Source organism: Myotis myotis, unplaced genomic scaffold, assembly GCF_014108235.1.
Source record: "Myotis myotis isolate mMyoMyo1 unplaced genomic scaffold, mMyoMyo1.p scaffold_m19_p_2, whole genome shotgun sequence".
Taxonomy (NCBI): Eukaryota; Metazoa; Chordata; class Mammalia; order Chiroptera; family Vespertilionidae; genus Myotis; species Myotis myotis.
Window position 1 is genome coordinate 2,236,713 of NW_023416324.1, and position 25,788 is coordinate 2,262,500.

General features: G+C 54.9%; 1 protein-coding gene across 10 annotated transcripts in view; it reads left to right on the plus strand.

Annotated features, from left to right (window-relative positions):
- CAMTA1 (calmodulin binding transcription activator 1) overlaps positions 1-25,788 on the plus strand; it is a 697,635-nt gene that overhangs the window by 232,381 nt on the left and 439,466 nt on the right. For all 10 annotated transcript variants that reach the window (XM_036347994.1, XM_036347990.1, XM_036347993.1 and 7 more), the window contains one exon: positions 14,447-14,514. In XM_036347994.1, coding sequence (XP_036203887.1) covers positions 14,447-14,514 — 68 coding nt within the window. The remainder of the gene's footprint in view (positions 1-14,446; positions 14,515-25,788) is intronic.

Below are 25,788 nucleotides of genomic sequence, written 5' to 3' on the forward strand. Positions count from 1 at the left end.
TCCAAGCAGGACTGTGGTTCCCAAGAGGAGATTGGGGGTCCCACGGTCACTCTGTATTTCTGCTGGGAGGCATTTCAAACCGGCGGTTTCAGGGAGGGTCCCTTGTAGCATGCCCTCTTCTTGCTGAACTGGGGAGACACACATCAGAGTCTGGGGAGGATGGGAAGGCCAGAATTCCGAAGGCAGAAGATCAGAGGGGAGAGGGCCTTGCAGATAAAGTGCCCCAGGAATCTGCCCGGGTTCCCTGGAAAGTTCTGCTGGATGCTAAGCTGCTCACGTGTGAGGTGACAGTCCACAAGGTGGGCTAAACGCATCTAAGGGCTGTGAGGTGAACAGTTCCCAGCGCTCACTCAGGACTGGCAGGTGCTCAAACTCAGGCTGGCAGATGGCAGAGTCCTCCTCAAATGAATGGGACGCTCAGGACAGAAAGAAAGGAACACCAGTGGGGCTAAAACATCTCTAGAGGAAGAGATGTTTTGCTGCAGACTCACCTCACGAAGGTTAGAAATAAGTCTTGAGGGCATCAGGTTGATGCACAGGTAACTCAAATGCCTGCCAGAGCAAAGCCTGACACTTTATTCAAAGATGTCATGGCGCCAGGGTTCCAAATTTGATGAAAATTATAAACTCAATGATTCAAGAAGCTCAGCACACCCCAAGCAAGAGAAATACAAAGAAAACCACAGCAAGGCACACCGTAATCCACCTGCTTCAAATGTGTGATAAAGAAAAAGTCTTAAAATCGGTGGGGGTGGGGAGGGGGTGGGGCAAGGGAAGAAGGGGCACATTACAAGGGACAAAGTTAAGAACTTTAGCAGATTTATCATTGGTACCATGCAAGCCAGGCCCTGGATGGTCTGGCTCAGTGGACAGAGTGTTGGCCTGCGGACTGAAGGGTCCTGGGTTCGATTCTGATCAAGGGCACATGCCTGTATAGCGGGCTTGATTCCCAGTAGGGGGCATGCAGGAGGCAGCTGATCAATGATTCGATCAATGATTCTTTCTCATCATTGGTGTTTTGATCTCTCCCTCTCCCTTCCTCTCTGAAATATATTTATATACTAGAGGCCTGGTACACAAAATTCGTGCACGGGTAGGGTCCCTAGGCCTGGCCGCAGATCAGGGCCTTTCGGGGCCTTTCGGCTGCCAGCCGGGGTCTTTCTTCATTCCGCACTGCCCCCTGGTGGTCAACGCACATCATAGCAAGTGATTGAACTCCTGGTCTTCTGGTCAAATTCCTGAGGGGACACTTTGCATATTAGCCTTTTTTATATATAGACTAGAGGCCTGTTGCACAAAGAGATTCGTGCAATAGGCCTTCCTTCCCCTGGTTGCCGGCACCGGTTTTCCTCTGGCACCCGGGACCCAGGCCTTCGCTCTGGCCGCAGTGGAGAAGCCAAGCCTCTTCAGTCTTCATTCGTCTTCAGTCTTCAGTCTTTGCTGGGGCCGGAGCCTTTAGTCTTTGCTCTGTGCCTGCATATGCAAATTAACCACCGTCTTTGTTGGGTTAATTTGCGTACTCATCCTGACACCAATTTGCATGTTTCTCTTTTATTAGTGTAGATATGAAACCATGCACGCCAGGAGACAATGGAACACATCTCTTAAATTCTGAGGGTAGTTGGGGTAGGTAGGGGGAAACCTGTCAGCCAGAATTCTATATGCAGTACAATGACCTTAAAAAATTAAAGTGAAGTAAAGAAATTTTCTAATAATCAGACGCACAAACCAGCACATGCACACACATCAGAGAATTCATTGCTTGGAGACCTGCATTACAGGAAATGTTAAAGGCAGTTTCATGCGAAGAAGAATGACATGAGATGAAAACCTGGAGCTGCACAAAACAATGAGGAGTGCTGAAAATGGCGTATATGTAGTTAAATATATTTTCCCTCATTTTAAATTTGTTTAAAAGGTAATTAATTGCTTAAATCACTGTATTGGGGTCTGGAACATATTTAGAAGTAAAATAGATGACAGCAAGCAATAATAGGAATGAGGGAAGGGGCAAAGTGGAATCACTCTTTGAGCCCTAACGATATATTGCCGGGAGCCGGTCCATGCTTGCTGTTTCAAGGGACCTGGCATATATGGCATATTGTTCTTAATATGTTTGCTCACCTTCTTGGCACTTTGTGTTTTAACCAAGGTCTCTGAGAAAGGTTGTTTCCCCAGGTAGGGATTTTTCCCTGAAGTTAGGGAGGGGATGAAACTCCTTAACTAAGTGCCAGGCGGGTAGTTAATCACTTTAACTACAAACAATCATGCTTAAGCTACACAATCTTTACTCCCTGGAATGGAGATAAGAAACGCCCTAACCTTTGAAATAGAGATTGATAGGATTGGAATCAACTGGTATAAATACAGATGTAAGAAGACAGAACCCATACACAGAACGGAGAGACAGAACCTAGGCACAGAACCTACACAGAACGTTATCTAGAGACAGAAGAACTTCGCTGGAGAACATGGCAAAAGTTCCTGGACAGAAACTGGCCTCAGAACCTAGAGACAGAACCTAGCGAGAGAACATGGCAAAAGATCCTGGACTGAACCTGACTACAGACATTGGCAAGAGAACCTGATTAGAACCTGGTGACTGAACCTGGCTGGAGAACCTGGACAGAACCTGGAGAACCTGGCTGGAGAACCTAGCAAGAGAACATGGACACAGAACCTGGCTGGAGATCCTAAGCAGAACCTCTCTGGAGATCCAGACCAGAACTTGGCTGGAGATCCTGGCTAGGCTGCTGATGAACTGAATGCTGCCTCCATGTCATTCCTTCTTCGCCGACTCCATCCACACCTTTGGGGACCCCTGGACCTGCTGGGGTTGGACCCCAGCAATATATATAAAGTGGTATAATATTTGAAGGAAGATTCTATTAGATTAAATAGCACAATGCAAATCCTAGAGCAATCACAATAAAACAGAGGCAAACCTAATAAGCCAACAGTGGAGTTAAACTGGAGTACTACAGAAAAATCACTTAATCCAATAGGAGGCAAGAAAACGAGGAAAAGGAAACAAAGAACAAAATGGAAGAAATAGAAAACAAATAGCATTATGGTAGATTTAAACTTGACCACATCAATAATTACACTAAATATAAACAGTCTAAACATCCCAAATAAAATGCAGGGAACTTGGAGCAGACAAACATTTCTTAAATTGGGCAGGAAAAGAGAAAATGGTAAATTGGACTTAAGCAAATTTAAAAACTTTTGCTCTTTGAAATATGACTTGAAAAAAATAAAACAGTAAGCCAGAGACTGGAAGAAAATTTTCATAATGCATAAACCTGATAAAGGGCTCCTATCCAAAAATACAAAAAGAAATATTACAATTCAACAACAACAGTACAAACAGCCTGATTAAAAATTAGGCAACAATGAAAACAGACTTCACTAAAGACATATAGCAATGAGTACACACATGAAAAATGTTAAATATCGTCATGAGGGAAAAGCAAATGGAAACTTGAGTGAGATAACTGCACACCCACTAAAATGGCTACAATTGAAAAGACCATCAGTGCCAAGTGTTGGCAGATCAGTGGAGCAGCTTCATGTACATTCCAGGCGGAACTATAAAATGGTGCAGCCACTTTGGAAAACAGTTTGGCAGCTTCATATATAGTCAAACACATACTTACCACATGGCCAAGAAGTTCCATGTCTGGGTTTTCACCAAAGAAAAATGAAAATGTGTGTACACACACACACACACACACACACACACGTAAATGAGTGTTAGTTTATTCATGACAGTCCCCAACTGGAAACCGCACCCACGTTCCTCCGCATTGGCGTGGATAAACTACGCATGACACATCCGCCCAATGGAATCATTCTCTGCAGTGAAAGGAACGGGTTACCCCTGATACACACGACAGCATGGGTCCATCTCAACAGCGTTATTTTGCGTGAAAGAAGCCAGACCCCAAAGGAGTGCGTCCTGTGGGATGTCATGTGTCTGGAATTTAGAACAGGAAGACTCATCCGCAGGGACAGGAAGCAGACCCTGGTTGCTGGGGCTGCCGACTGACAGGGTGTGAAGGACCTCACGGGGCTGGGAGTGTCTTCTGTCTCGAATGTGGTGATGGATACACGGGGATCTGTTTGTTCATGTTCATTGACCTGCACACCTGAGAAGAGTTGCATTTTATTGTACGTGAGTTATACCTCAGTGGAGCTGATCACCAACGTCGTAACACAGTGACCCCCTGTGTGCACACATCACCTGGTGGGGTACAGGGGTGCCGCCCCATATCTCAGGCAGGAAAGGGCAGTGACTCGCCCATATCATGTGGCCGACGGGAGGTGGAGGAACTTCTTTCTCTTCTACAAGAAGCGCTTTATATCTCCCCAAAGAGGCAGGTTATTTCTTCTCACAAATGAAAGCATAGGACACACATTGTTTCAATGCCTTTCAGGCTGGCATGTGGCTGGCGTCCAGGAGACGTGCTGGGAGCCGGAGAGCTCCCTCGATGCCCGTCTTCCCCTCCAGGTGTCTTCTCACCCTCTGCTTCCTTGTCTGTGTTCCAGGGTGACCAGCCATGCGGGGCAGGTGTCCTCAGGGCTGTGGGCGGTTCTCACGCCAGTCGTGTCCAGGCAGGTCACAGAAACCACACTGGACAACTGGACAGAGAAAACTTAGCATGAAGAATTGCTAACTATAAAAGGTGGTTGACCCTGAGTTGGAATATTTATCTCAGAGGGGATGACCCACCAGCTTTCTGCGAGGGGGGAAGGGGTGTCCGGAGAGAGCAGGTGAGAGGTGCCACCAGGGCCGGGTATGGAAATGGCTACGTATTCATTTCAATCAAGGCCAGTTATTCCCCCCCCCCCCCCATTGCTTTTCAGAGAGAGTGGGAGGGGGGAGGGGGGGGGAGAGAGAGGGAGAGAGAGAGAAACATCGATGTGAGAGACATATCGACTGGTTGCCTCCCACATGTAGGAGTGAACCTGCAACCCAGGCATGTGCCCTTGACGGGGAATCAAACCCGTGGGTCTTTGGTGCACAGTGTGGTGCTCCAACCACTGAGCCCACCGGCCAAGAAGGCCAGTTATTTTTTGTAAAGTGCATGAGTGATGGGTTCTGGGAAAATTTGCCTGCACTGTAAACATGCTGGCTAGGAGTCATTAATATGACATTCACGTGTCCTTAACAAAGTACACAACTGGAGGGCTGGCCTCTTTGAAATGCCCCGAGGACACTAAGTATGAGTCTTCAAAACCACGAGTCCTGGGGACGAGCTATTTTCCTTCTCGTCTGGGAGAATAGAACTGCATGTGATGGCTGGGCAGCTGCTGGGCCAGCTGCTCGGAGAGTCCCCCCGCGCCCCCACCCCCCCAGCCCTGGTTCCGTACTGGTAAAACCCTGCACAGAACTCTCATAAAAACACACTTTACACAATTATCCCTTGGTTGAAAGATCCAGTTTTGGGAGCAAAACATCTGAGATCATATAGACCACAGATATTTTTATTGCTTGGACTCAGGAATAAAAAACAAAACCGTCTCCCTATTGCTCATTGTTGTTTTGTTTCTTTAATTTGCCCCAATGAGGGCTCCAGGCCCTGGAGACTGACTTGCCTCCCAACATTGGACCCACGTTTGGAAGAGAGGCTGCTCTCGGGGGGGAGGGGGTGCTGACTGGAGTCGATGGAAGGGAAGGGGCTCCGACCTTTCTCTGCGGGCGGCTTCAGGGGAAATGGGGGGACAGTTCTCTGGCCTGGGTGTCTGCCGTGGGTGGCCCCTTCTGGAGAGGGCATGGGCGTGACCGCACCTGGGCTGAGGGACGGAGGGGGTTCAGACCTCTGAGGAGCCCACACCCTCTCGCAGACAAATGCGGGCTCCCAGCAGCAGGGCAGGGCAGGCCTCGCTGGACGTGAACCAGTGGGACTCCGCAGGGCTGGGCTGCAGCAGGCAGGTCGCTTTTGTGGGTTCCTGTGACATTTGCACCGAGGGCCGCCCTGCCCACCGCGGCTGCCGCACGTGTCTGCCGAGCGCTGGAAATACGGCTGCTGCCAATTAGAGTTTGACAGTGTTGTCTGAAATGGCCTCTGACTCCTTTTTAATGAAGTCATGTTTTGGGATACATTGGTTTAAAATAGCAACTATATTAGTAAATAAACTATACTCTAAATAGTAATTTCTCCTGCCTTTTACTTTTTTTTTTTTAAGCAGCTTCTAGCGATGTTGGCATCTGTGGCTTGTGTGTGTGCCCACTGGCCAGTGCTGCCCTGTGCGGCCGGCCTGGCCCGGGCTGCCCGCTGAACGGAAGGGCTGAGCTGGGCACCTGTGTCCAGCCTCACACGCACTAGCCTCAGCGACTGGGTTTATCCCGACCCCCCGCCTTCCTCCACCCCACCCCACCTCACACACGGCTCTTCCTGTCTGCAGCCTTTATTTTATTTTATTTTTTTCAAAAATATATTTGTATTGATTTCAGAGAGGAAGGGAGAGGGAGAGAGAGAGAAACATCGATGATGAGAGAGAGTCATTGATCAGCTGCTCCTGCACGCCCCACACTGAGGATCCAGCCAGTAACCCGGGCCTGTGCCCTGACCAGAATCAAACTGTGACCACCTGGCTCATAGGTCGGCACTCAACCACTGAGCGCCTGTCTGCAGCCTTCAGAAGAGAACGTGCTCCTCTCACTCACCGTGCACCCGGCCTTCCGAAGGCGTCTGCTTGTCACCTCCCCGAGCCGATCTGAGTGGGGCCCTGGGTGAGGTGGGAGAGGCTCAGAGTCTCCTGGACACCGGACACCCGGGGAGGGAGGACGCCATGCCCATGAGCGCTAGCGACACTGCACTTCGCCAGGAGTCTGGAGAGGTGCTGCCACTGCGAGGAGATGCCAGAAACTGGGGCTCACGGCAGAGGGAGACACCAGGGAGACTCCCTGGGGGAGGTGGGCTGTGAACAGGGCCAGGAGGTTACGGGGGCAGAATCAGTGCAGGGTGGCCGAGGTGGGGAAGGGCAAGGGGAGCCAGGCTGGCACAACGATGCCTTCTCGCCCGCTGGTCCCCAGGGAAGCCTCCGTGGGACCCCTGAGCCTCGCCTACTGCAGCTGGCTCACTCCTTCCGAGCGCATCTTCCAGGGAAGACAGCCCCCCTCCCCTCCCCCGTGAGCGGTGGACATGCCTTTGGAAGGCCGGGTGCACCGTGATGCCCGTGCGACCAGGCGCGGTGCCGAGTGCAGAGCTGTGCCGCCCGTGGTGCTGCCCTCTGCCCTGCCAGGGGAGGGCTGCCTGCTTCCCCGGTGCCATCAGATGGAAGGGGTGGGGGCCTCGACGGCTCCAGTTTGTCCCCTGCCACCGCAGACATCAGAGCTCGGCGGCAGTTTTTCTAGTTGAGCATCCAGAGGACAAACTAACCATTTAAAATCTGCAAGCTGGGCAGTCTTTGCTTTGGAGCCTGCGGCGAATTCCTTCATCCTGACAGTCCAGCCATTCTTCTCACTGACGCAGGGTTTGGGATCCAGGACAAGGGTGATGCTGAGGGCGCCGGGCTCTGGGCCAGGCCTGCAGGCTCGGGGTTCGCCTCTATGGGCAGGGGGTGCTGGCATGATCTCCATCCCGGAGCCCACCTCGCCACATGGGATGGTCATGCTTCCTTCTTTGTTGTGATGAAACACACACAGCATAACATTTGCCACTGGCCGCATTTAGAACATTCGCAATGTGTGTGACCTTCACCACTATCTAGTTCCAGACATTCCCGTCCCCCAAAGGAAGCCATGTCCCCATTAGCTGTCACTCCCAGCCCCTCTTTCTCAGTCCCTGGCGACCACTCATCTTGTCTCCATGCATTCGCCTCCTCGGGATGCCCCGTAGAAATGGAATCAGGAGCATGTGGTCTTTGTGCCTGGCTTCTTCCTCTCAGTATGTTTTCAAGTTCATGTGCGGTAACTTCGTTTCTTTTGAGGGATGATGATCAGTGTTCTGTTCTCTGCTCCGCCGTACTCCGGGTGTCCACCGTGTGCTGACAGGCACTCGGCGGCCTGCACGCTTGGCTGCGGAGAATAGAGCTGCTCCCAGCAGTCACGTGCACCCTGTTGTCTGAGCCCCCGGTTTCACTGCTTTGGGTGCGCTCTCTCCTCGTGGAGCTTTCTGTGAATTTCCTGGGCCAGCCTTGAGCTTGAGAGGCAACAGGTGGGAACGTCATGCCCACCGTGGGGCCCAGGCCCCTTGGTCAGCCAGACACGTGCTGGCCTCAGGCACGTCCCTCCTGCTCTCCGTGCCTCAGTTTCCCACTCTGTAGGAAGGAGGTAGACCAGGTCTGTCCTCCCGCTTTGGGGAGAGAGGGAGGCCAGTCAGGCGGGCGGAGGTCCTGTCACAACTCCTTCCCTCTTTGCTGGATGGGGACATTCCCGCCCATGGAGGCCCAGCCTGGCTCCTCCTGATCCCTAAAGGCGGGGAGGGGGGGGGAGCGGCGGAGGGGAGATAGTGATGTGGCTCTGGGCCATGGGGAGCAGGAGGCTGTCAGACCGTTTGGGGGAGACACGGCCCTCCACGTGCGGGCGTGCATGTCTCGCCCATTCAGAGCAGCACTGGGGAGTGTGGGCTCTGGAACCATTCTGCCTGGGTCTGCATTCTGGTCCCGCAGAGACGAGCCATGTGACCCTGGGCAGACCACGTAACTGCTCTGCGCCTCAGTTTCTCCGACTGTAAAGTGGGCATGTTCCTCCTTCATCGTTTTTATGAGGATTAAGTGAGGCGACCCCCCACAGGCTCCTAGAGCAGCTACTGGCCTTAGACATCACTCTGCCAGTGTTAGCCATCACCATGGTAACGATGACACAGACAGTGAAGGCCCTCGTCCCCCAAATCATCCCCCTTCCCAGCTGGGGACCTGTCTTACTCGGAATGTTGACGGTTCTTCCTTTGCTCCGCATGACTTAGCCTCTGAGCATTCCGTGTGGCTCAGGCGTGTGCGTGTCAATCTCCCCACCAGGTCCTGGCTTTGTGGAGGCAGGTCCAGCCCGTGGACTGCCCACCCGACGGGGAGGTGGACTGAGACCCGAATAAGGGAAGTGGGCGGGCAGGCTGGAAGCGGGGCCTGGGAGTAGGCAGGTGACTTGGACACGCCCAGCAGCTGCAGGGCCTGGCCAGCCTCAGCAGGACGGGGGGGGGCCTGGGCCAGGCACTTGGTTTCCTTTGCTCAGAGGCTGCTGGGCAGAGGGGCAGGTGGTCCCAGGCGGCTCGGGGTGGGGGTGTCACTGTTGTCAGGGGAGGAGGGAGTGCTCTGAGGTAGTTCCTCAGCTCGCACAGCCGCTCAGCGTACCCCTGGTGACCCGCTGGGTTTGGCCACACAGCTGGCCGGACAGTGGACCCTGCCATAGCGCTTCCCGTGAACCATCAGTGTCTCCCCTGCTCTCCGGGAGCTCTGTCAGGGCAGACTTCCTGTGGTCTTGCTCACTGATGGCACACGGGAGGTGCCCAGCAGCTAATCTCAAATCAGTAAGCAGTCTGGGAGGGTCTCTCTCTCTTTTTAAAATATATTTCTATTGATTGATGTCAGAGAGGAAGGGAGAGGGAGGGAGAGAGAAAGGGAGGGAGAGAGAGAGAAAGAGAAAAAAAAACATTGGTGATGAGAGAGAATCATGGATCAGCTGCGTCCTGCACGCCCCCCACTGGGGATGGAGCCTGCAACCCGGGCCTGTGCCCTGACCGGGAATCAAACTGAGCCCTCCTGGTTCCTAGGTCAACGCTCAACCCCTGAGTCTCGCCGGGCAGGTGGAGCTTCTCTCTGTGAAGGGCAGCTGCCGGGGGGATTCTGCCAGGTGGAGTGAGGGTTGGCTGAGGGGTGTTCACGAAGGTCTTCTTTGGGTGTCTGGGTCGTTGGGAGGGACACTGTGATAAATCTAGAGGTGGCTGGGACGCCTTGTGTCCCCATCCCTCTGGGCCAGGGGATCACAGTTACCAGCATGGCCTGGGCAAGGGCAGGGATCCGAGGGGTTCCTGTTGGCACAGACCAGGCCTCTGCACACCACGCTCCCTAAAGTGCAGGTGGGTGGCCGGCACACAGGGGCTCAGTTTACCCACCTACTGACTTCACCCACCATCTGCTCTCGGTGTTCTGTGAAAACAAACGGGCGCCTGTAGATAATGGAAGGATTGACTCTAGGTAACTCCGAGCAGTCACCGTGATAGTGCCACTCATTGTGGGCACAGGGGGTGCAGGGCCACAGGGGTGTAGGGGGTGCAGGGTGGGGATCGACGAAGACAAGCCCAGCAGTGCTGGCGACCTCGGAGGGACCACATGGTACCTGTTCCCCCATCGGCCTGTGGACAGTGGCTCACACCTCGGAGACCTGTGGTGACGATAGCGGTAGCCGTGGTCACGGGTGTGGCTGTGCATTAAGTGTATTAAGAACCATCGCTCCTGACGACTGCCCTGTGGGTGCATGATCTCAGGTGCAGACAGGCTGAGTCACAGGCTCCAGGCCCGACAGCTGAACGTGGCTGGGCCACAGCCCCGGCAGGTCTGTTTGCGCCCGGAGCTCGTGTCCTTCACGGCGACGGCCTGTCACCTCCCCCAGTGACCAAGTTAGCCAAGTCACCGCCAGGTGTACCCGGCAACAGCTGCATTTTGCTTGGTGCATTGATCTTGGTGATGGCATCTAAGCTCTGGCTTCAACCATCTTCAGTAATAAATGTTCACAAACACCACACGTTCGCTCAGGGGGTGAGAGCACTGCTGGTCGCTCAGCGCCAGCTGCAGTCAGTGGTGGAAACCCAACGTTGCGGCAGCGGCCTTTGCCATAGGCCCGGCTCCCCTCCTGCACCGAGTGGCCCCCTCGTGGCAGAGGCTGGCTTCCAGATGCTGTCACCCCCGTCCCTGCTGGGACCTGTGGCGTGCGCACTGCGTGGCACGGCTGCTGTTTTCTCCTTTAACCTGCTCCCCCTGCCTGGCTTTGGTGACAGTCTCTGCTTTGTCCCCAAAGCCAAGTTCAGGGTCTCAGGCCACAGGTGTGCTGCACGTGTCCCAGCCCAGTGTGGGGTGACTGCTGAGGAAGGTTGCACTCCTGGGGGAGGGCTGTGCCTCTGGGGGAGGCCTGCTCCAGGCCGGAGCCTGCCAGGCCCCCTGGCCGCAGAGGAGTTAGATGGGGGCCTCCGCCCGCATTTTTCTGACAGTCCAGGGCAGCAGCTCCACGTCCAGCCATCACCAAGATCCAGGGGAGCGCGGCCGGTGCAGCCTTAGTTTAACGCGCAGTCCCTGCCAGGCCCCGTCAGCGGTCTGTGTGGAGCTGGGAGTAATGGGCCGTGTCATGCTCTGAGCTGGGCAGTGACTTATGTGGGTGTCACCCCCTAGCTTTTTATGGGACTTATTAATAAATCAGTAATTCCGTCTGCAGGGAAGTTGTTGTGTTTATAAATATTTAATTTACCTCCAGGTGCCCACATTTTCTCCATCTTTGCCTCAACTCTGCTGACATGGCTCAGCTCAATGGATTAAGTTAACGGAGTGGGAATGGTCCTCTCTCCCACTCTCTCTCTCTCTCCTTCTTTGCCGGGGTCCAACCCCAGCGGGTCCAGGGGTCCCCAAAGGTGTGGACGGAGTCGGCAAAGAAGGAATGACACGGAGACAGCGTTCAGTTGATCAGCAGCCTAGCCAGGATCTCCATCCAGGATCTCCAGCCAAGTTCTGGTCTGGATCTCCAGAGAGGTTCTGCCTCAGATCTCCAGCCAGGTTCTGTGTCCATGTTCTCTTGCTAGGTTCTCCAGCCAGGTTCAGTCCAGGTTCTCCAGCCAGGTTCAGTCACCAGGTTCTAGTCAGGTTCTCTTGCCAATTTCTGTAGTCAGGTTCAGTCCAGGATCTTTTGCCATGTTCTCTCGCTAGGTCTGTCTCTAGGTTCTGAGGCCAGTTTCTGTCCAGGATCTTTTGCCATGTTCTCTCCAGCGAAGTTCTTTTGTCTCTAGTTCTGTGTAGGTTCTGTGCCTAGGTTCTGTCTCTCTTGGTTCCGCATTCTAAGTTCTGTGTTCTAAGCTCTGTATTCTAAGTTCTGTGTCTTGCTGTCTTATTGCATCTGTATTTATACCAGTTGATTCAATCCTATCAATCTCTATTACAAAGGTTAGGGCGTTTCTTATCTTCATTCCAGGGAGTAAAGATTATGTAGCTTAAGCATGATTGTTCGTAGTTAAAGTGATTAATTACCCACCTGGCACTAGTTAAGAGGTTTTATTCCCTCCCTAACTTCAGGGGAAAATCCCTACCTGGGGAAATAACCTTTCTCAGAGACCTTGGTTAAAACACATAGTGCCAAGAAGGTGAGCAAACATATTAAGAACAGTATGCCATATATGCCAGGTCCCTTGAAACAGCAAGCATGGACCGGCTCCCGGCAAATTCCCCCTTTTTTATTTTTTAAAAGCAGGCATTAAAAAGAAAAAACCCCAAGTGCTCTCTTGTATCCATTTTAAGAGTAGGATTGGCACTTTCCGCTATTACCTGAGTCCTGATCTATCACCCCAGGGAGAGCTTGCCAATCCTGCACTTTCCCAGGGTGGAAAGGCTGCAGTGGGGTTAAGGATAAGGCTCCTTGGGCCTACCTCCTCCCATGCCTTTACATTTACCTTTCCTTCCTCAGAAAAGCATGGACATACTTCTTGTATAAAACGTTCTGTCTGACTGGGAGTAACCTTAATTCCTCTGCTAGCAAGCATATGTGTTAAAAGATCAATACAGAGTCTTTTTTCTTTGGACTCAGTATGGCACATCTTCTCAATCTAAGTTCTGTACTATCCACCTTCTTACCCTACTTATCCTCTATAGGGGGGTCTGCAGTACCCTGGTGGAGTCCTATCCGTCCCGAGTGTGGGGTTCTCAATGGGGAGGGCTTACCTAGGGGAATCCTGTTCCAGGGGTTCCCAAAGGTGTGGACGGAGTCGGCGAAGACTATCCACCCTCTTCCTACGGTGGAGTCCTATCCATCCCGAGAGTGGGGCTTACCTAGGGGTCCCTGTTCGGGCGCCAGATGCTGGGGTCCAACCCCAGCGGGTCCAGGGGTCCCCAAAGGTGTGGAGTCGGCGAAGAAGGAAGGACACGGAGACAGCGTTCAGTTGATCAGCAGCCTAGCCAGGATCTCCAGCCAGGATCTCCAGCCAAGTTCTGGTCTGGATCTGCAGAGAGGTTCTGCTTCGGATCTCCAGCCAGGTTCTGTTCAGGTTCTGTCCAGGTTCTCCAGCCAGGTTCTGTAGCCATGTTCCCTCGCTAGGTTCTCCAGCCAGGTTCTCTCCAGGTTCTCCAGCTGGGTTCAGTCACCAGGTTCTAGTCAGGTTCTCTTGCCAATTTCTGTAGTCAGGTTCAGTTCAGGATCTTTTGCCATGTTCTCTCGCTAGATTCTGTCTCTAGGTTCTGAGGCCAGTTTCTGTCCAGGATCTTTTGCCATGTTCTCTCCAGCGAAGTTCTTTTGTCTCTAGTTCTGTGTAGGTTCTGTGCCTAGGTTCTGTCTCTCTTGGTTCCGCATTCTAAGTTCTGTGTTCTAAGCTCTGTATTCTAAGTTCTGTGTCTTGCTGTCTTATTACATCTGTATTTATACCAGTTGATTCAATCCTATCAATCTCTATTACAAAGGTTAGGGCGTTTCTTATCTTCATTCCAGGGAGTAAAGATTATGTAGCTTAAGCATGATTGTTCGTAGTTAAAGTGATTAATTACCCACCTGGCACTAGTTAAGAGGTTTTATTCCCTCCCTAACTTCAGGGGAAAATCCCTACCTGGGGAAATAACCTTTCTCAGAGACCTTGGTTAAAACACATAGTGCCAAGAAGGTGAGCAAACATATTAAGAACAGTATGCCATATATGCCAGGTCCCTTGAAACAGCAAGCATGGACCGGCTCCCGGCACTTCTTTCTCTCCCCCTCCCTCTCTCTCTGTCTCCCTCTCTCTCCCTCTCCATCTCCCTCCCTCTCACTCCTTCTCCATCTCCCTCCACGCCCCCATCTCCCTGGAATGTGAATTCACCGTGTCTGTGAGATCTCTGTGTGATGGGCTTGGGTTGGGATCGAGCTGGGAGAGCCAGCGTCTCAGTGACACTGTGAAAGGCCAGTCCGGCTTCGGAAGAAGACAGACGGAACTTTCCGAGGGCGACCTCGCGAGTGGAGACCTGCTGTGGGCATGCGTTTCCCCCTTTTCAAGTCGGTGACACTGAGAATCAGCAGTGATGTCTGACGTTCCCACCCACAGAGAAATAGCTTGGTCCCTGCCACCCATTCATCGTTGAAAGCCGGTGCTTAGCTGACTGCTGTGCGGCAGGGTGAATGGAAAGGGCTTTAAACAAATAAAATGGACGCAGCCCACATGGCGGTTTCCCTGGGGTGTGGGTCCAGCCCCACAGAGGAGGCAGCCGCCGGGCACAGCAGGACGTCACCTCTCAGCACCCAGTGGCTAACGTTAGTTATTATCTCTCTGTTCTTCTGTTTCAGGAAATCGCAGCTTATTTAATAACGTTTGAGAAGCACGAAGAATGGCTCACCACATCCCCTAAGACAAGGTAATGCCCAGATCTCGCAGCTTTTCTGATACGCACAGTAAATGGGTTGATTTTCATGGGTGGCCTGATCGGGCCGGTCAGGGCCCGGGCCAGTGGAAGTGCCACGTTGTGTGTGATGGCTCGTGGCACTGAGGGCGCGCTGATTGGCCCGAGACAGTGGGCGTGAGGGCAGGGTGGTCCCGCAGCTGCCAGCGGGCGGGGTGGTGCTCTCTCCCTGGCGCTCACCGCGCCCCCTGCCTGCGGGGCGCCCTGCGAGCCTCGGCCCTCGGGAACCTTGGGGGCGTTTATTTTGGGAACCTGCCCACCTGCCACCTGTGTTGTCTAGAGACTCACTTTTTAAAAGGGAACCCCTGAACGGCCCACGTCCATCCCAGTGAGGCTTACAAACGGGAAGTCAGGTTATTCTCGGTGGCGGTCAGGAGGCCTCCCAGGCCAGAAGCAGTGGCTACGCTTGCAGTTTATGATGCGGTAAATGTCCTTGAACCTGCAACTGCCATAGACACCGAGCTTCTCCCGCCGCCCGCGGATACGGGGACCTGCGCTCTGCCCGGCAGGGGGCTTATTTGACAGGCAGCCTCCTCCCTCCTCCCAGCTCTCGTGGCCCCGCCCCCCATTGCCACAGCTCTCCTGTGGGCCGTGCCGGGCAGGTGTTTGTCAGTGTGGAGAGCGGGCTTAGGTGTGTGCCGGGCCGAGGGCTGGAAGTAGGAGGCAGGGTGCTCTGTCCGTCTCACTTGGGGCAGAAGCACAAGATCTTCTGTGGGAAGTGGGACCAGGGAAGGGCTGGGTGTGTCTGCTGCCCCTGTGGTCACCGGCCCGACCCACTCTTCCTTTCTGAGCCCTGGAGAGAGGCTTCACATGGTCAGCGTCCTTCAGGTAGCGGCGGAGTGCACAGAGGCCGAGGGTGTTGAGGAGAGGCTGGTGCCCCGCATCTCTGGGTGGGCAGAGGCAGCTCTGTGTCTCGCAGCTCTCCCCGAATTCCACTGCGTGTGTCCTCACCCCCCAGCCTCCTGAGCCAGGGTTTCCTTTGCTAGAGAATCAAGTGGTTTGTAGCAGTCAGCTTTTGCTGTGATGATGCTGTGTAAGAAGCAGCCTTGCACTTAGGGACTCGCAGATTTTGTTGTCCTGCACACGGGTCTGTGTTGGCTGTGGCTTTGGGGTGTGGCTGGGAGCACTTGCTGTGTCCTTTTGCTCACTGTCTGGGACATGTGGTTCTCCTGGGGGTGGCCGCAGCCTAAAGCCCCGGGCAGTCCATGCCTGAAACCCCACTGCTGTGGCGTCTGTCGCGCCTGCTCCATCGCCAGGGCAGTTCCCTTGGCCAAGCCCCAGAGAAGACTGTGGGGTGGGGGCGGGGTGGGGCGTGAATGGAGACACAATTGACTCTTTGGGGAGCATAGCGTTTCTCAAACTGTGGAGATCCTAGCACGTTCATCCCTCTCCTCTTCTGGGGGCATTTCCTTCCAGGGCATGATTCCCAAACTTGAGTGGCATGGGAGTCAGTGGGACGCTTGTTAAAATTCCCGTGCTGGGCCCCACCCCAGAGTTCACTCAGTAGGTCCGGCTGGGCCCGAGCACCTGACATTTCTAACAGGTTCCAGGTGATGGATGTGGCCTACCTGGGACCCCACTTTGAGAACCCTGTTTCCTCAGGGAGAAAGAGGTCTGATTTCTGCCTCTGTCCGTCCCCGACGCCCAGCAGCGGGGTTCACCCTGAGCAGCCCCAGCCCCTCTGCGCCTTCGCTCCTCTGCTCCCTTCTCTCCTCTCGCGCCCCTCGCTCCTCGGGGAGACTCTCCTGGATCCAAGGGGAGGGAGGAGCTCTGTTTAGGCAGCAAGTGGTGTCCGGGCAGCCAGCTGACTGCAGATGTGCAGAGGCGGGCCTGGGCCTGCTGCGGCCACCATTTGATGGCAGAGCAGTCGACCACCTCAAGGTGGGGCCTGGCGGGGGGGGGGGGGGTGGAGGGAGGGGGGTTCTGCCTTGTGTTTCAACCTTAGAATTTGGGTTCCGACTGAGAAGTGAGTGCCCCTCGGGGTCGTGCCTGACTCACTGGCTTTTTGGAATCTAGTTGGAGCCAAAGGGCTTCGTATCTCAGGACACAAGGGGCAGCGTGGCTGAGGGAAAGGGGTGGGGTCAGGCCCTGACAAATCTGGTCTGAGCCCCCCCCCCCCCCGCGCCCCCTCCCCCCATCACTCAACAGCTCTGTGGCATTAAGAAGGCACTTTAGCCCCTTTACTGCTTATTTCTTTTTTGGGGGGTGGGGCGGGGGGGGGAGAGAGAGAGAGAGAGAGAGAGGAGACATAGAGTATTTGTTGTTCCACTTATTCCTGCATTCATTGGTTGATTCTTCTATGTTCCCTGACCGGGGATCGAACCCAAAACCCAGGCGCATCAGGACGACACTCAAACCAACTGAGCTGCCGGCCAGGGCCACTTCAGTCCCTTTAAAAGCCCCCCTTTTCTTGCTCATGGACGGAACAGAGCTGACGCCGAGCCTGTCCTCATGGGGCCGCGGTGAGGACTGGGCGCTGTAACGTGTGTGACCTTGCTTTGCACGCTGTGAGGTTGGGCAATGCATGGGATGTCGCAGTGCCTCCTGCCATTGAGGGGCGGTCCCAGGGCTGGAGGCCGTGGCCTCAGGAAGCAGCTGCCAGGGTCCCTGCGGGCGTGGGCAGGACCGAGATGGAGGGCGGAGAGCATTTCCTATTAGTGCGGGGCTCCCGCTCCGGGAGAGGAGAAGTTGCTGCGGTTGTTCAAGGACCTTCCTCAATTAGTTGTTGAGTTGAGTTCGGGTCCCCCTCCCGTCTCCGCTGCTGAAATTAATCGGTGCGGTTAACTGCTGAGCTCATGCCCACCGGCCTCCTGGTATTAGGGAATTAATGGCACCAGTGTTCGGCTGAACGAGGAGGCAATGCAACTCCTGGCGGCCGCCGCCGCTCATTCCATTTTGGAAAATTAATAAAAATGAATTGCACCGCTGACATTTATAGAGTTTCCTAATAAAGTGATACATTGTTTGTGTGGCGGAATCCCTATTAAATTAATTGTCGTAATCAGTGCATATAGATGCTGGTATAGGGGCTGGGGGGGACCAGTCCCCGTCTCCGTGGCCTTGCGTGGATTCTGCCCTAATTACCGAGGCGCCCGGGAGCCGCCACCTGTTTAATAAGGAAGTGCTCCCAGAGGTGCCCAGGGTGGGGCTGCGGGCACAGAGGCTCCCGGACGGCCGAGCATCGAATGTTCCATCAGCTCATGTGGTAGCATCAGCACCAGGGACCTTTGGAAGTGGCCGTGTGAGAAATCACTTCCGGGATGCCCTTCCGTGGCACTTGCTGTGTGCTCAGCGCTCTGTAACACCATTCGCAGACCCGGGGAGTGCCCCGCGCCCCACCCCACGGGTGAAGTTCGCATCTTGGAGTCGAGAGCTCCCCCCCTCTGTTAGAATGTTCTCCCAGCTCCTCCTTCCCGCCTGATTCGGGGGTCACTTCCTGAGAGGTCATCCCTGAACACAGTCTAATATCACACCCGCCCCCAGCCAGACTCCGTCTCACCTGCTGTTTCCCGAGAGCCTCACCACCATCGGACACCGTGTCTCCCCCCGCTTCTCTGGTAGTTCGCTCCGTCATGTCTGACCTCCCTTCCCCAGAGCGAGCAGGCCAAGAGGAGGGGGATTGCGGTCTGGCTTGGGCGTGGCTGGGCACGTGGAGGGCGCCCCGCGCACCTGCCACCCCAGGCTGTACACGTGGAAGGAGGAGGCCTGCTTCACCTTTCATTTTGTCCTGCGCGTCTCCCCCAGGACCGGCTGCTGGGCCCAGCACTGTGCTCTGTTGTTATTTTCCTGCTCAATAGTTATTTTTTATTAATAGATTCTAAGAGAAATTCTTTTTTTAGAATTTTTATTGAACTTATTGGGGTGACATTGGTTAATACAATTATATAGGTTTCAGGGGCACAATCCTATAACACATCACCCGTACATTGTATTGTGTGTTCACCACCCCAGGCCCGGTCTCCTCCCATCACCTCCCCGCTCCTCTCCTACCTCCCGACCCCTTTCCATCTGGTCCTCACCATCCTGTTGTGTGTCCATGAGTTTGGCTGTTTCTGTTTTGTTTTGGTTTTTGCTTAATCCTTTCGCCTTCTTTATCCAGCCCAACCTCCCCTCCACTCCCAAGAGCTGTCAGATTGTTCTCTGTATCTATGACTCTGTTTCTGTTTTGTTTGTTAGTTTATTTTGTTCATTAGATTTCACATATGCGTGAGATCATGTGATACTTGTCTTTCTCTGACTGGCTTATTTCACTTCGCATGATACTCTCCAGGCCCCTCCATGCTGTCGCAAAAGGTAAGACTTCCTTCTTTCATTTACGGCTGAGTAGCATTTCACTGTGTAAATGTCCCACAGCGTTTTCATCCCCGGCACCGTGCTTCGAAGTCCTCTCCACAGCTCTGTGGGCAGGGAGTCACGGAGAGGGTGCAGGCCTGTCCGGGCTGCCCAGCGAGCGTCAGAACTGGAGCTGAAGCAGGATAAGGCCGCAGTCTTGGCTTTTATGCCATCCTGTGCTGTGCAGGGGATGTGGGGATCGGGGGTGCTCCCTGGTCCTCTCCACCTCCAGCTCCAGGACTTCTGAGCCCCCGGGACCAGGCATCAGGCAGAGCCTCTGTCGGTGCGTGAGGCTCAGGTGCCCGGCCAGGTGTGCTCCTGTGTTGTGTCCTGAACTGGATTCAGCCTCCAAGTCGCAAGCAGAATGGGAGGAACACACTGTCCCCCTATATTTCAGAGAGGAAGGGAGAAGGGGAAGAGAGAGAGAAAGAAACATCAGTGAGAGAGAACCATTGATTGGCTTCCTCCTGCACATCCCACACTGGGGATCAAGCCTGCAACCTGAGCATGTGCCCTGACCGGGAATTGAACCGAGACCTCCTGGTTCTTAGGTCGACCCTCAGCCACTGAGCCCCGCTGGCTGGGCAGCAACCCCAGTGGATGTACTTCTCTCCCCTGGGAAATGTGCGGCCTTCCCCGGAGGCTGGGGCGCACAGGCTCCGGATGGGCCGGAAGGCGCTTCCTTCCCAGGAATCCTGTGTCACGGCGGAAGGAGGCTAGAAAATGCTGTTACTTATCTAATTAATTAATTAGATTTCTATGGTAGCACCTTAGCACTGAAGCACTGAAGGTCTAGTGCAGCCGTGGGCAAACTACGGCCCGCGGGCCGGATCCGGCCTGTTCGGCTGTTCTATCCGGCCCGCGGAGCCGAAAGAGCGGAGGGTTCTCTTGCTCTCCCCTCCGCTCCTTCACCAGCAGCAGTGTTAACATGTATTAGTTCACACAAACACTCCATCCATGCTTTTGTTCCGGCCCTCCGGTCCAGTTTAGGAACCCATTGTGGCCCTCGAGTCAGAAAGTTTGCCCACCCCTGGTCTAGTGCTAGGATTTCCCTGACTGAACACTGAGTGCTTCTTGGTCAGAAGCAGTGACACAGCCGAGCAGAGGACGGGCCTGGGAGGAAGGAGGGGAGAGGGGAAACCTGAGCCTCCAGATGACCCAGTGCTGCTTGGCTCCCTCTGTGCCAGTGGGGCAGAGCTGGGGGTTGGGAATTGGTAGAGAGAGAGAGAGAGAGAGAGAGAGAGAGAGAGAGAGAGAGAGAGAGCAGGCACACTCATGGGGGTGCTATGGGGGCCCCACGTTTGGAGGGCAGCCTCGTCCCCGTCATTTCAGGGCCTTTTCTCCGGAAGACAAAAGGAAGATACACTGGGCCCGTGGTCACCTCAGCGGTTGTGCTGAACTGGGGACCTGCCATTGAGTTAACACAGCGCCGGGCCACGGTCCCCCCTCAGCGCCTGCTGACTGTGCTGAGCTAATCCCTGACGCGTCCCCACAGCCACATCAACCGAAGGGCAAATGCACGTGGGGGGTCCGCGGGGGTCTGCTGATGCAGGATGCGGGAGCCCGCCTGTCCCGGACCCCCATGCCAGGGCCTCCGCCTCAGAGGTGCCGTAGTTCCCAGACGAGGCAGGGAATTAGCTGTGACCTGGATCCTGGCAACGCGTCTGGCGTCTCGACGGTGGTGGGGAAATCCCTGGCCTCCTTACAAAGTGGGTCTGTCCCAGATTCCAGGTCATTATGGGAACCACAGGCTGCAGGCGGCAAAGCAGCAGGAGCCAGGGGCCGCCCGAGTCCCCTGAATCCCCCCGAGTCCCCACCGTGCACAGAAGGCGCGAGGCGGGGGCGCTGGCTGCCCCGTGCAGCCGGGACCTGGGCGGGGGGCATTGTCACGCACATGGTCCGGTGTCCTCAGCCGTCCTTGGCCGCGGCGGAGAGGACACTGCCAGCTGGGCCGGCTGTCGTCCGCCGTCCTGGGCTTCCTGTGGGAGGCGCCGAGAGAGGGGCTGGGCGTGGGTGTCTCCTCCCTCCCTGCGGGAGACAGCTGGCAGCTGGCAGCTCCTGCCTCTACTTTCTCTTATTGTTTTAATTTACAGTGAACACATACATGACATCGTTTGATAAGTCGCGTGGTCCCTCAGGCTTGTAGGAAAGAGCAGCAGCCCTCCACCGTCTCCCAGGCGTGGCCGCTCAGTCCGGCCGCCTGCCTCCGTTTCTCGGTGTTACCCGGCTCTTCCCCAATGTGTCCATGCTAGACGTTACCGTGTGACTCGCTCAGTGAGGACAGCCCTCCCGCTCTGCCCTTCTGTCTGTTCTCCTTGCGAGGGAGGGGCTTGTTCACGGGCGTGGCCAGCGTGTGGCTGGGCGGCGCTGACCTTCGGCCTCTCTGGCTGATGGCAGTGAACCAGTGAACAGCTGCCTGCTGGTCGGGGAACCAGGCAGGGCAGGGGCTTGGTGTTCTGCAGGAATGATGGCATTCTCCTGGGGGCACTGGTGTCCCCGCCTCTCCTCCGTGGTGTCCGGGTCGGGGTCTTTCGGGCTGTCTTTCCCCAGAGGACAGACATGTCTCCAGTGGAGACAGGGCCGGTGGGTGCCTGGCTGCTGGGTCCGTGTAGGCCCGGGGCGGGTCCGGTGTTTCCACGCAGATCTGCAGCCCCTCCCTGCCCCCCACCCGCCCTCACCTCTGCTTCTCTGGCCCCTGAGCCTTGCTGGGTTCTGCAGGTGGATTGGCTAGTTCCTGGGTCCCCTCTGTGGCAGGTGGGCTTCGACGCTGTGTCTGCTTTCTTTCCATCTCTCCAGGATGTGTCACCTTCGACCCCTACTCATCCCTGTCCCCTTCGCTCTGTCCTTGTGGGTTTATATCTGTTTCATCCCTTTACTGTCTCTGGTGGGAGGCAGGATGCTCAGCCCTCATGTCACTGCCTTCCTCCTGGCCTCTCGCTTCCTCATCCTCTCTCCCTTCTCACGCGCACTCGCAGTCTCGCTTGCCATTTCACTCCCTTGCTTTTTTCTGTGTCTTCCTGGCTCCTGAGCGTTCTCAACCACGAGTGAGAGAAACACTGATGACCAGGTGGGTGGTGCTGGAGGCAGAGGGAGTGATGGGAGAGATGGACACCGACGACCAGGTGGGTGGTGCTGGAGGCAGAGGGAATGATGGGAGAGATGGACACCGACGACCAGGTGGGTGGTGCTGGAGGCAGAGGGAATGATGGGAGAGATGGACACCGACGACCAGGTGGGTGGTGCTGGAGGCAGAGGGAGTGATGGGAGAGATGGACACCGACGACCAGGTGGGTGGTGCTGGAGGCAGAGGGAATGATGGGAGAGATGGACACCGACGACCGGGTGGGTGGTGCTGGAGGCAGAGGGAGTGATGGGAGAGATGGACACCGACGACCAGGTGGGTGGTGCTGGAGGCAGAGGGAGTGATGGGAGAGATGGACACCGACGACCGGGTAGGTGGTGCTGGAGGCAGAGGGAGTGATGGGAGAGATGGACACCGACGACCGGGTGGGTGGTGCTGGAGGCAGAGGGAATGATGGGAGAGATGGACACCGACGACCGGGTGGGTGGTGCTGGAGGCAGAGGGAGTGATGGGAGAGATGGACACCGACGACCAGGTGGGTGGTGCTGGAGGCAGAGGGAATGATGGGAGAGATGGACACCGACGACCGGGTGGGTGGTGCTGGAGGCAGAGGGAGTGATGGGAGAGATGGACACCGACGACCAGGTGGGTGGTGCTGGAGGCAGAGGGAGTGATGGGAGAGATGGACACCGACGACCAGGTGGGTGGTGCTGGAGGCAGAGGGAATGATGGGAGAGATGGACACCGACGACCAGGTGGGTGGTGCTGGAGGCAGAGGGAATGATGGGAGAGATGGACACCGACGACCGGGTGGGTGGTGCTGGAGGCAGAGGGAGTGATGGGAGAGATGGACACCGACGACCAGGTGGGTGGTGCTGGAGGCAGAGGGAGTGATGGGAGAGATGGACACAGACGACCAGGTGGGTGGTGCTGGAGGCAGAGGAGTGATGGGAGAGATGTTTCTCATGAAATAACTGCTAAACTTTGAGTTCTTTTGTGGCTGTGGCACAGAGGGGGAGAAAAAAATCACTCCCTGTACTTTCTGAGTAAGGGTTGTTCTTGTAGAGAATTCCACCCTCACCCCGTCTCCCCTTGGCTCACGGCTAGAATTACCCACGGATCCACCATCTCTCTGGTGCTTCATCTCCGTGCCCGGTGCCAGAGGGCCTGCAAGGATACGTACGAGTTGTGCAGTTTATTAATTTTGCATTAAGTAATTAATAGTAAAGTTAATTGATGGATTATTCAATTTTCAGGTAAAATGGGATGATAAATATTCATCACTTATTTTATTAAGGGAATTTCCATTTGCTATGTCATTAAATCTAGATTAACGAAGGCTGATTTTAAATGAAGATTGAAAACAATTGTGCTTTGGAATTAATTACTGAGCTAAGGTCGTTGCTTCGTGAGCTTATCCCCTCCACCCCCTCGTCCCCCTCCCCCCTCCCCGAAAGTCAGGGCTTCATCATCCGGGTGAGTGTCTGAATTCACAGAAGTAACGCTGCTGTTAGTTTAGAAAAATCCCACGAGTCTTGCTGGTTTCTCCCATGACGCCCCGGTTCCCGGCGGGCACCAAGAGGAGCGTGCGAGGTGGGCAGGTCAGGGCCCTTTGCCGCCAGCATCTGGCTGTGGCTTTGAGCTCTTTTTGTTTATTCAGGAGCTACAACAGGACTTAATTCAGCCCAAACCAGATGGGATGCAGATGTACATCCTGGTAAAAGAATGATGAACATGCGCCTCAAAGTGAACTTTAAAATAGCTATGGGGCCCTGGCTGGTGTGACTCAGTGGGTAGAGCATTGGCCCTTGGACTGAAGGGTCCCAGGTTTGATTCCAGTCAAGGGCACGTACCTCGGATGCAGGCTCCTGGCCCTGGTCGGGGTGCGGGAGGCAACCAATCGATGTGCCTCTCTCATGTCGGTGTTTCTTTCTGTCTCTCCCCTCCCGTCCATTCTCTCTAAAAAAATCGATGGAAAAAGTATCCTCCGGTGAGGATAAAAAACAAAAAAGATACATAAATGGTCAGTAAGCCCTATGACATTAGTCATTAGGGAAACGCAAATCAGGCTACAGTGAGATACTGCTTCATGCTCATGAGGCTAGCTATAATAAAAAAATAAAAAATACATAGATTTGGATTTTCCCCCGGTGTCAGGAGCCATGTGCGTGATTTCCCATCTATGAATGCTCTCAGCCAAGGATAACAACAGAGTCAGTTTTGATTTGTATTTTCTGGCTTGTGATTTCCTTCAGGTCTGGTTGATATCAATTCGTAAAACTGCTCAGAGCAGCCATCCGCAGGCTGGCACTGTTTTCCTCCAACCTCGTAGGCTGTGGGGTACTGTGAGTTCCTTCACATCCGGGATCTCAGTCCTCATAGCAGCCCTGCACGGTAGGCAAGGCCTAGGGAAACTGAGGCACAGAAGGGAGGAAGAGTAGGAGGAGGGAGAGAGCCCCCATAAACACAGCCCTTCGTTCTCCTCTGCCACCACCTCCCTCAGAACACGGTTGAGGAAACTGAGTCGCAGATTCTGTTCTCGGGCCGAGGTTGACTCGGCTAATTAGCCTCAGAAGTTGGGACCGGAGCCCAGATCTTTCCGACACCATCTGAGTGCTTTTTTCAACTTCAGCATCTTGGTGCTTTCAAATAATTTTTTAACCACCCGCGTAGTGGGCCCTCGGGAGTATTTATAGCCCAGTGGAGCGGTTCTCGCTGCCTCGCCACGGCTTCGTTATAGCTTCCCGGCCTCGCGCTCGCTCTGAGTTGATCCTACGGCGAGCCTTCCTCCCAGGGGAGCGTCGGGTGCTGCCGCACTTGGACCTGCTCTCCTAGAATTATCCCTAATTGGCTTGGAAAGTGGCTTCCAATAGGCAGAGGGCTCACGGTCTCGCCTTCCCTGTTGTGACTCGGGGAGGCACCAGGTTCTATCTGGTTTGGGATCAAGGTCTTGTGAACTGGGAGACTAAGCTCCTGTCACTAGTGTGAAGATTGATGTGTTGCCTGGCCAGTGTGGTTCAGTGGTTGAGTGTCGATCTGTGAACCAGGAGGTCACAGTTCGATTCCCGGTCAGGGCACATGCCCAGGTAGCAGGCTCGATCCTCAGTGTGCGGTGTGCGGGAGGCAACTGATCAATGATTCTCTCTTATTTCATCACTAGAGGCCCGGTGCATGAAATTTGTGCACGGATGGGGTCCCTAGGCCTGGCCTCCAATCAGAGCTGATCAGGGCCAGGCCGATCAGGGCCAGGACAGAGAGGAAGCAACGGTTGCTGGGCTGGGCGCAGAAGGAAGGATGCCAGATGCCAACGCCGCCATCATTGGCGCTCTGCCACCGCGCAGTTCCCCACCTCCCCTCCCCCCTTCCCTTGCTGCCACGCTGGTGGACAGGCGGTGGGTCCATTGGGGCCTGCCAGCCAGGGGGAAAGATGGGGCACAGGAGGTTGCCCGCCTGCCCCTCGGACCCCCTGGGAAAGGGGCCGCATCTGCTGCCACCCACCCTCAGTTCCCCATCCCAGCCCGGGGGCCTGCCGCCAGGGGGGAGGGACTGCGGGAGATTGGCTGGCCAGGGGAGGTGGCAGTGGGAGCTCACTGACCACCAGAGAGCAGCTCCTGCATCGAGCATCTGCCCCCTGGTGGTCAGTGCACATCATAGCAACCGGTCATTCCTGTCGTTCTGGTCATTCCGGTCGCTTGGGCTTTTATATATATATATATATAGAGAGAGAGAGAGAGAGAGAGGCTCAGTACATGAAATTCATGCACTTGGTGGGGTGGGGGCGTGTTGCTCAGCCTGGCCTGGGCCCTTTTGCAGTC